Consider the following 11,492-nt stretch of genomic DNA (forward strand, 5'->3'; position numbering starts at 1 on the left):
GCCCTCAAAAATTACCCACGACACTACTGGCTTGGTAGTGTAGAAGGGAAAAAATATTCCCCACGGCACTACTGGTAGTGTGGTTTGGTAGTGCGGTGGGTCAGAAGGGCAAAAACCGTAACCAGCGATCCGGTATTGACGGTGGCGCCCCCTGTCAAAGTTACCGGTAGGGCAGTATACAGTGTGAGTCACGTTAAAGTGTACATATCAAAATAGATGAAACTAGACCTATTTTTATCGACAAAAAAGTGGTCAAAAATTTTTTGAGATTATTTTTTAATTTTTTTATAGAATTTTTTTTCTTTCATGTACTTATTGTAAAGAAAACGTAATAACTTTTAAACTAAGAGGTATATCCTGATAAAATAAAAACAGTAATAATGCTAAATAACAGACAATACAAAAAAAAACATAAAATACTCAGAAAATGCCAACAAATAATAAAAAATGATACTTTTTGAAAAAATTCTGCTTAAAAATTCGTGTTTTTTTGGTTATTTGATAAATTTCTCCAAAAAATGCTCACATAAAAGGTGGTTTTTATTACTTTGAATAATTCTCTATCGTATTACCTTTGTAAAACCAAAAATCGCATGTCTCTATCCCTATCACAACATTTGCTATGATCGTTTGAACTAAGCCTCTCCGGGCGCGCCATTCAACGCTTAACAACGAAACTGAAAATGGCTCTAGATTTGTAATTTTGATAAAGACAAGTTAGATTTCAAGTAAAAACAAAAGATTTCGAAGTAAAATAAGCATTTTAGTTAAAATTAAAATTGTCCCTACCTGAAGAGGAGAATAATGTTGTGGTAGGCCTTTGTTCAAACTATCATAGCAAATGTTGTGATAGGGATAGAGACATGCAATTTTTAGTTTTACAAAGGTAATACGATAGAGAATAATACAAAACAATAAAAATCACCTGTTATAGGGGCATATTTTGGAGAAATTTATCAAATAACCAAATAAACACGAATTTTAAAGCAGATTTTTTTCAAAAAGTATCATTTTTTATTATTTGTTGGCATTTTTTGTGTATTTTATGTATTTTTTTAGTATTGCCTGTTATTTAGCATTATCACTGTTTTTATTCTATCAGGATATACCGCTTAGTTTAAAAGTTATTACGTTTTCTTTACAATACGTAATTGGAAGAAAAAAAATTCTATAAAAAAATAAAAAAAAATCTCAAAAATTTTTTGACCTCTTTTTTGTCGATAAAAATAGGTCTAGTTTCATCTGTTTTCATATGTACACTTTAACGTGACTCACACTGTATATCTATACATACATTATTTCAGTTTTGATAGCAGGGATGTTATGGATATCCGTAACCGTAACCGAAACTTTCGGATATCCGAAATAAAAAAAATATCCGAAACCGTAACCGTAACCGATTCAAAAGTTTCGGATAATTTCGGATGTAGATAGTTTAAATTGTTTTTTGTATAGCATTATATGTAAAGGCATAACAGCCTGATTTACCTTTAAAACTAAGCGTCCACATGTCGGTATCGTACGCATCGAACGTATCGTACGCAACGGATCGTAGTATTATTTATAATGAAACTCATATAAGTGCGTCCACCTGTCCGCATCGTACGCATTGCACACGCTTAGCTTATAATGCCATCTAGCATCAATTTTTATTTTTTTATTTTTATTCTATGTAAAGTGTGCGGCCATGAATGAACCTTGTTGTACAACTATTACAAATTGCATTCTAAAGCACAGATATCCGTAACCGTAACCGAAACTTTCGGATATGCGAAATAAAAAAATATCCGTAACCGAAACCGGTATAATATTATTCCGATATCCGTAACCGTATCCATAAACGAAACTACATAATCCATAACATCCCTAGTTGATAGTAGCGCCCTCCTCAAAAACTAAAGATGTCCGATAATGAACCGTGACATTGACAACAGGGCGCTATAGATGACATATAAACTGAACTGTCTCACCAAACTCATTGACAGGGGGCTCGTTTATAGATGAACCACGCTGAACTGTCCCACCAAACTCAATGACAGGGGGGCGCTACCATCGTTCAACTATATGGATTCCAATATGGCAAAAATCTGAACCAGCGATCCGGTATTGACGGTGGCGCCCCACTGTCAATGTCATCGACAGGACAGTCCAGTATTTTGGAACTATAACTGTATAGTTTCCAACATGGCAAAAATCGGAACCAGAGAACTGGTATTGACGGTGGCGCCCCGAGGTCATTTTATATCACTGTCAATAGTGGTCAATAGGGTCTGACAACTGAAAAGTGACAAACAGTCAAACAAAAAAAAATAGCCCAAATCTAATCCAAATTAAACCCATAGAAATGTAAGTTAAGATAATTAATCTCGACATTATGTAAACAAAACCGAAACCATACCACAAAACTCACTAACTTTACAAAATCTATAAAAGGAAATCAAACGCCAGCTAAAACTTCAAAGCAATGTCGCGTATGTGCAGATTTATCATAACGCCTATGTGCAAATCGGGCCTAGCATATTGTGAAGGTAGCATTTTAACGCGCTTTTCAAAAGGCGTTCCTTATAAGCAATTAAAAGTGTGTTATTCTTCAAAAACTTGTAGTTCTGGAAGCTCCGATAAGTCAAGTTCTCAAAGTTCTGGTTCAAGCACTGGTAAATCGGGAGACCCTTGTAGGCCTTGTGAGCCTTGTAAGCCTTGTGAGCCTTGTAAGCCTTGCGGGCCTTGTATGCCTTGTGAGCCTTGTAAACCTTGCGGGCCTTGTGGGCCTTGTGAGCCTTGTAAGCCTTGTGAACCTTGTGGGCCTTGTGGACCATGCGGACCATGCGGACCATGCGGACCGTGCGGACCATGCGGACCATGTGAACCATGTGGACCATGTGGGCCATGTGGGCCTTGCGGACCTTGTGGACCTTGTGACTGGAGTTGCAGCCCTTGCCCTCCGCCTGACAAATCTGACAAATCTGATAAATCTGATAACAATCCATCGAGTCCTACAGTATACGATGTGAGTAACGGCTATTATAATACCAATATTCTAGTACTGTCTAATTAGATAAAAAAAATATCTAATAAATCAGCCTTTCATGCAGCAATAGTATTTTTTTTATATTCACGCTTGATTAATTAATAGGTACTTTAAAAAGTATTAAATTTTTTACCCTGTCTGTTTTGTAATACACTAAGAAAACCTTTTATTTTCTTGCCTTTAGTGTGAAATGAAATAATTACTTAATTTTTCAGCAACGCAAGTATGGCCATTGTCTACCAAAAAACGACGTAGGCATGTGTTTTGAACCATTACCACACATACCGACTGGGGTTTTCAGAAATACTGATTGCGAAGTTAGTATCTGTGTTATTTATTTATCAGTTTTGTAAGTAAAAAAATTGCAATAATATTCATCATGTAAGGGCAATCAATCGACTTCATATCAGTAACTTCATTAGTTCGCGCGTTCTGTCATCGCCCGAGTGGTGTCGCGAGTATACGGCCGTAGCCATAGACTTTCGCGACAGCATACAAGATTCCTGATTTTACCTTTACAGGTTCTCGGCCTCGGTGCTGGCAAGTGCTGCATGTACAAAAATCCCGAATACTTCTCATTCCACCACATGTCGTACTACGACATGCACCTCATCATGCGATGCTATCGCAAGCCGAGCCCCAAAACTGGGAGAAAACCTTAAAATAAGAGAACCTGACGAAATTAAAGCGCATTTAACGTAAGGAAAACTGAAACTTTCGAAAAAAATAGTAACTTTTTATAAATTTTCGCTTTTCATTTAAATCTACCCTCGCATTTCTTTTGTCTTAAAATACACAATATGAACATAATAACACACATACGTACATACAAACGCAGTTTAAACATACTTAACTGCTTTCTCTTAGACGCACTTTTAACGTTCGATTCACACTGAAATTCGTTTAAAAATAGGTAGGTAGCTTACTTGGTAGCAAATTGCAATAATAACGTGCTCGCCGTTGCCAATGAAACCTACATTATCTTTCTTTGATTGGGTCTGTTGTGTGTAGAATGCACCACATCTCGCTAATTACTTGCAAATGGATTTAAATCGCTCCCATAACTCGGCAGCGGCCGCTAACCGTAAAATTCAATAACAAATAACTGACTTGAGCATGATTAAGTCCGGAAAGTAATGAAAGCTGATGAGTGCTACTAGTGAAGTCGCGTAATTAGAGATTCCGTCGGTGTAGGCTCGTGTAATTTATAACAAAACGGACGGTCCTAAAATTTCAAAGAAAATTCAATAGGGAAAAATGATTTTCTGAAAATTGATAAACGATCAAACAAAGAATCACTTACGTGAAATGATGTTCCGTTTTATTGATTAACCTAGTTATGTACCATAAAAATATTGTGCTTTTAAAAAAAAGTCATTAGAATACTCAATTTCTTCGCCATTTAGATACCTATTATTTTTTGAAATTGGTTATAGTTATCGCTCAGGCATTACCCCAGAATCGTTGTGGCACGAAATCGATACATCACTATGCGCTCGCGCAGATGGAGCGTTGCAGTTCAGGTGCGCTGCTCACGTTGTTTAAAAAGTATTACATTTTCACTTACTCCGATCGAAACATCTTTCAACTTATTACTTGACTTTAAGACGGAAAAATAAAAGTTATTTATCTATCTCTGTAATACTGACATGTTACGTGACGTTACGTATTACGTTCGCAGCCAAGCACCGATATGAGAGAAGCTGAACATTTAATATCAGATGATTTTCTGCCAGTTAGCTCGCCTTATTATTTTTAATTCACTTATTAGAAGATGGATGTTCAGAAAATGTGCGATTTCAAACTAATTAATTTTAAACTTTTAATTAANAATAATAAAATACGTTATTGCGCCGTAAAGGGTTAAGCGTTTCACAACCATGCGAATGTTTTATAACTTTTAATCGAAGTCTGTAATTATAGCGATTACGGAAATAATTTAATATTTCACAGATTTCATAATGTAATGCTACACGTTTTGTATGTTACTAATTTATGCAAAAATCATATCAAGAGGTTATAATTATGCCGTTATTCATTCGGTAACCTGCTAGGTATACAAGTATTCATGTAAAATATTTATAGAGATGCATGCATAAGTACTCGATACATTTGCATAAACGCATCCTGCTTGTGCCTGTTCGTCCGGTTGTACTGCATTAACTGCATTATCTACAGTTTTATGACTCTACCTTTCATGCACTTTTTATAGGAAAATATCTGTACATAAAGTACAGAATCTACGATGACAGATTATACAATAGTGTTACCAGTTTCTGTTGTTAGTTATCATGAATTTCTTAATGTGTAGCTGTATTATTTTTTAATTACGAGTACTTCACTCTATGATATTTAATATAATTAATGATGCTAATTATTTTTAGTAAAATTATTAGCACACCTACCGAAACACTAATGATATTTATGTTGTAGTTTTAGTCTAGTAATTAATTAGTGTTTCCTAATCTGCCATCACAGGTAATACAATTTGAAGTTAAGTCTAGCTATAGAATAGAGTAGAAAAAGTTTATTGGGCAGTAACAAATTAAAAAAAAAACGTTTAAAAAATCCCCAGTCTAGCTTTAAATAATTTGTATACGCATGTAACCAGTATAACACCGTCACCTCACTTACAACCGCAAGTCAGAATAAGTTGTACCTTATCGTCAAATTATATTCTGTTTTATGGCATAGTATGTTATGTTTAGCGAGATATAAGCAAGTCCAAAATGTCGCAATAATCTCTTACAGAATACAGAGATAATTAAAAAAACCGGCAGTTTATGCTGTAAATTTCCATAAGTATACCGAGTGTTACCATTTTAACTTATTGGATAAATGCATGAAGTAACACTATTATGGTGAAACAAGCTTTCGTAACCTGAGAACGTTCTACTTTCAACCGATATCCCAACAATGAATCAATTAAAATTTAATAAAGCCACACGACTTATGGGATAAAACCTCTTTACAGGTACTAAACATTTGAATGGGAAAAACAACGTTAATAAAGCCTATTTTCTTATGTAGATAATTGCACTTCTCTCTCTGTGGTATGTAGTATTAGTATGGATAAATAATAGAGTTTGGTGTGTATCAAAATCTGTTTTGATAAAAAAATTCTAATATTATGAATTAATACCACTAATACTATCCAAATATCATGTAATTCTGTCCAGGATGTTGATAAAAATATAATTGCGCGTAATTACAATGAAAGCACACGGTAGTGCACGGGCAAGTTTGGTCAGACGTAGGTAAATTGGCCGTATTAAGTAAGAAGAAAAAACTGGCATAGATTCTTTTCATATAGTATGAGTTTATAAGGTATCAAAAGATTATGAAAAGCACTATGTTAGTCCCTACGAGCTGAAAGTCATGTTTGGGACTCTACAATCTACATAGTCCAATATTTGTACGCTTACTTACTGTAGGCAGGATAATATTTGCCAAACGCAAAGATTTTAAGTGCTTTCTTACCTAAGATAATAATTATGTACTACCTATTTATGCATAAAGTCAGTGAATTGCTTTCAGCGTTCATGTAAGCAAACCCAATTAACGCCTTAATTGTAAAGGTTATTTAAAGTAAATTCGTATTATAACATAACAGCAAAATGTTCTTTTAGAATCAATCTTTACCTTGAGTTTAATTACTGAATTCCGAATAAAATCTTGGCCAATTCGAATGTGCTTTTGGTTAAGTGTTTATGTAGTCACTCGAAGAGAACACGCCAGACGTGAAAACATTAATTCATCGCTTAGACGGTTTTGAGCCATTCCCACCATTATGGTCTAATCTGTTACGTGGTAATTAAACCAAACTAAGTGGCGGCCAGCGGCCCTCAAACTTTAATGGCGCTGTCATCAAGACCATATTATTCTAATTATGCAAACAAAGCTGAGTTAGGAACTTAATGTATTAAATCACCGCTATATAATAAGTAATATTTCCTCTTTTATTACAAACATAATACAAACATATTACGTAATGTTCTGGGTAGACTAAAAAAATCCTGTGTGTGTGTGTAAATTGGTAATGCATGGCATTTGATAGAGCAGCCGATTTGATCTCTAATACTAAATACAAAATTGTGTGTTTTGTTTCTAATATTCTGTTCACGTAATGGAAATCGAAAACCGCAGAATGTGTTAATGCGCATATTACNAGTGCATAATAATGAATAATTAAATATGATATTTAATTACATGCAATTAAAGATTATGAAGTAAAAACATTATTAACCTAAATCATGCTATTAACATAACACAGTGGCTTGCGATACTTAATCGGTAACTGGTGCCAATTAATGTTGGCCACAAATATTTTTAACTCAGAATTTTTTTTAGTTACTTAACCATTCTGCGATCATATCACAAAATAATTATAAATCGCTCTAGCTAAATCCTGGCTAGCCTAGATCTCGCATGGGTCTACATTCTTGAAAGTAAAGAAAACTAGGTCTACCTATCAATCAATCGGAAGTTGCGAAATCTTAGACTCTACGACACACTGCACACAATGGCCGATGTCTTCAGGAGCACCGACACACTTGTCGAGGCTTTTCCAATTCCCACAGCCTCAACATAACTGCTTGCTAATTGGCTAAACAAACATCATAATTTAATGGATAATCACTGATACTCTTTAAGTAGGTACCCTTGTCATTGCATTTTTGTGGTCGTAGAAATAATAGTATTATTAATACGGCACATAACCTTACGATGCACACGTTCAAGTCTGTTCAAGGAATTGTGCTAATAAAGGATCATGTGTTACGTTCCTGTACATAACAAATAAAATACATTTCTTTTTATCTAGTATCAATAAGACTATTCTACTACAGTGAAAGCTATTCTACTAAGCTAACAGCTTGATTCTATAAATAAAATACCTAATAACCTTTTGAAAGGAGATTGAACAAAAGAAAGTCCATTTTGACTTTCTCTACAAAATCGCTATTTGATAGATTTGTCGATTATTTCACATCGCAATCATAATTAAATTATCCGCACTTGTAATTGTAGTAAGGGAGNCATATTACATGCAATTAAAGATTATGAAGTAAAAACATTATTAACCTAAATCATGCTATTAACATAACACAGTGGCTTGCGATACTTAATCGGTAACTGGTGCCAATTAATGTTGGCCACAAACATTTTTTACTCAGAATTTTTTTTGAGTTACTTAACTATTGGGCGATCATATCGCAAAATAATTATAAATCGGTCTAGCTAAATCCTGACTAGCCTAGATCTCCCATGGGTCTACATTCTTGAAAGTAAAGAAAACTAGGTCTACCTATCAATCAATCGGAATTTGCGGAATCTTAGACTCTACGACACACTCTGCACACAATGGTCGATGTCTTCAGGAGCACCGTCACACTTGTCGCGGCGTTTCCAATTCCCACAGCCTCAACATAACTACTTGCTAATTGGCTAAACAAACATCATAATTTATTTATTTATTTATTTAATAGGACAACCAACAAGACATACACTGGAAGACAATCAATATTTACAACGTATTTAACTTAATCTAAGTGCTGCCTTAATTATAGGTTGCCACGGCATGCAATAGTGGACTTATACATATACAATTAATATAATTAATATAATTTAATAGATAATCACTGATACTCTTTAAGTAGGTACCCTTGTCATTGCCTGCAATTGTTTGTGGTCGTAGAAATAATAGTATTATTATTAAGGCACATAACCTTACGATACACACGTCAAGGCTGTTCAAGGAATTGTGTTAATTAAGGATCATCAGTCTGTTACGTTTCCTGTACCTCATAAATAAAATGCATTTCTTTCTATCTAGTATCAATAAAAAATATTCTCCTACAGTGAAAGCCATTCATGATGTTTCACGACGAAGCTAACAGCTTGATTCTATAAATAAAATAATAACCTTTTGAAAGGAGATTGAACAAAAGAAAGTCAATTTTGACTTTCTCTACAAAATCGCGATTTGATAGATTTGTCGATTATTTCACATCGCAATCATAATTAAATTATCCGCACTTGTAATTGTAGTTTATGTTTGTTATAAGATATTGAAGGTCATCAATCAAATATGAAACTTGCGGTTATTTTAATATGTATTAGCACGTAATTCAAAATTTTTAGAAACTTGATAATGTGTAACAAGTGTCTTTGTTAAAATTCTTTAAAATTATCTACAGGACACCTAACAACTCCAATTTCCTTTTTCAAATAAGAGGAATAAGAGTATTCATAATACTTTGTAAGCAAAGTAGATGAATAGTTTTTCGTGCAGTTATCACAGAGGAAAGTATTTTCTCCCATTTCAGCCGCTCTACACTGGCACAATGATATAATCATAGTGAAATTCGCTGGCACCTTTGTCGATTAGGACAGACATGTATGACAAATGACGCCGATTTGTTTCGTGGTGGTAAATAGCCCCAACGGCCGGGCTAATGCTCAGTAATGACACCACGCTTGTTAGTGTGCATTGAACTGCGCGATGGAAAGCAATTGTTTTGAGCGGAAAAGTGGAAGAATGTTGCCGAAAGTAACGGAGGAATTTAATTGTACAACCACAGCACAGACAACTAAATATGGCCCATACGGCTCTAGATATAAAAACCACACAAACAACTGAAGATGCACGCGATGAGCAGTTTGCGAAAAAACACAGATAAAACTAGAAATATGCGGCCAACAATAAAACTTATTCAACTCTTGCTTTTGTAAAAAATCAAGCGTGCAATACCAGTGATGTTATGACTTTGATTGAAGTTATAAAATGTATTATGATAGTAAAAAGCAGCTCTTTAAAATACTGAAGTAAATAGTAAATTCAGTGATTTTATCGCCAGTATTTACGATATGCTTTCAGCTTCGGTTATTATTATCCGTCTTAATTGATTTTTTAATTATGCATGAATTTTTCATTACTATACAGATACTATCGAAGACATGATTTATGCAAAACAACATTTAAAAGCATTTTCAGCATTATTGAAACTTAACGATACAATAATCATATTTAAAAAAATCTTCAACAGAATCAACCGAACACAGGCCATTAAGATAAAGATCTATAAAGATCTCGATGAGCTGTATTAATGTTATTTGCAAGCCACTGATCTGAGTTTCATGACAAACTACAAGTTTCTAGTTCGACGCGATTTCTACAAAATTATGGCCTATGGCATTGTTTTCCCTTGTAAGAAAATGCGCTTAGAGGTAGGTGAAGCAACGGCTTGTAGCCTCTATATACTTAGGAATCGATACGATCGGTTTCTAATCAAACTCCCAAATGCACAATTCGTGTACTTAAATCGTGCTTGTGTTTATGAAAAATCTGTGTTACTTATATTTATTTTTCGTTTCGGTCTATTTCGGGTATTATTTGAGTTCTCATTGCTAGTGCATTACTTCATAAAGGCCATAAGCAATCAGTCTTATACAAGTAGTAGTACGTTACCTACTCATTCAAATAACATGCATCATTATACTACAAAAGGCCTTGCTTGTCTTTCGGTTGCTTAAGGCTCAAATGGGAAATATGTGGGAAAATATTTTCAAAGGTTTCTTCAACACATGATTCGTGTTTCACCGAATATGTGAGTAAATAATAGTAGTTAATAAGTAATTTTAATATTTGTAGGCGTCGTTACATTTTCTACAAAAAATTTTTGCCCAAAAACAGGGAAGAAATAAGTAACGGAGACAATATTCAACTGTTAAGGTTATTAAAATATGAGTCACCTATAAAAATCTTCACTTCGATAAACTCGTTGGTTGGCCTTTATCAATAAAAAGGAAGTAGGATTTACCTACATAGCGGACAATTAATACCGCCTGTTTGTTATTTTTTTGTAGTTTTACATTCAGTGGGTATTTGATCGCGGGCCCAAGGTCGCCTTTGTACAGCCTACGGCAGAAAGGAGGAGGTCAAGCGGCGACGGTCTCTAAAGATCAAGGTGGCTCTGATAGCATCGGGTGACGGCCGAATTGTATAACACGTTGAGGTTCCGTAGCAGTGTTGTTTGAATAGAAGATGTGCTGAATGACGCATTAACATGTACAACTTATTTTTCATTTGATTTGTGGCTGCTTGGGCTTGCTTATTACTTCAATCAATGAGGTAGAGCGAGCTTGCACCAGAAAGCACACTTACTTACTTCAAGCACACCATCGTAATTTGATCTGCAAGTGAATTAATTAATTGTAATGACAATAAAATGGAAAAGTATGCAACACAATAAGTAAGAAGCAGGTGATAGTAGCTTTATTTCTACACTAGCTTTCCGCCCGCGGCTTCGCACGCGTGAAATTTCGTTTGTCACAGATCGTCATAAATTATAGCCTATATGTTATACTGGATTATGAACAATAATACTGTAAAGTTTCATCAAAATCCGTTCAGTGGTTTTTGAGCCTATTCATTACAAACATACAAAAATAGGTACAAATCTTT

The 11,492-nt window shown here is 34.6% G+C and overlaps 1 protein-coding gene across 1 annotated transcript; it reads left to right on the forward strand.

Annotated features, from left to right (window-relative positions):
• Positions 1 to 2,283: 2,283 nt before the first annotated feature.
• On the forward strand, positions 2,284 to 3,715 carry LOC114349875 (accumulation-associated protein). The gene is made up of 3 exons (XM_028300466.1): positions 2,284 to 3,007; positions 3,244 to 3,345; positions 3,550 to 3,715. Exons 1-3 carry the CDS (start codon positions 2,465 to 2,467, stop codon positions 3,688 to 3,690), a joined length of 786 nt encoding a protein of 261 aa, XP_028156267.1. The 5' UTR covers positions 2,284 to 2,464; the 3' UTR covers positions 3,691 to 3,715.
• The last annotated feature ends 7,777 nt before the right edge of the window (positions 3,716 to 11,492 follow it).

The sequence above is a fragment of the Ostrinia furnacalis genome, unplaced genomic scaffold (assembly GCF_004193835.3).
Source record: "Ostrinia furnacalis isolate ACB-3 unplaced genomic scaffold, ASM419383v2 OfSCF0710, whole genome shotgun sequence".
NCBI lineage: Eukaryota > Metazoa > Arthropoda > Insecta > Lepidoptera > Crambidae > Ostrinia > Ostrinia furnacalis.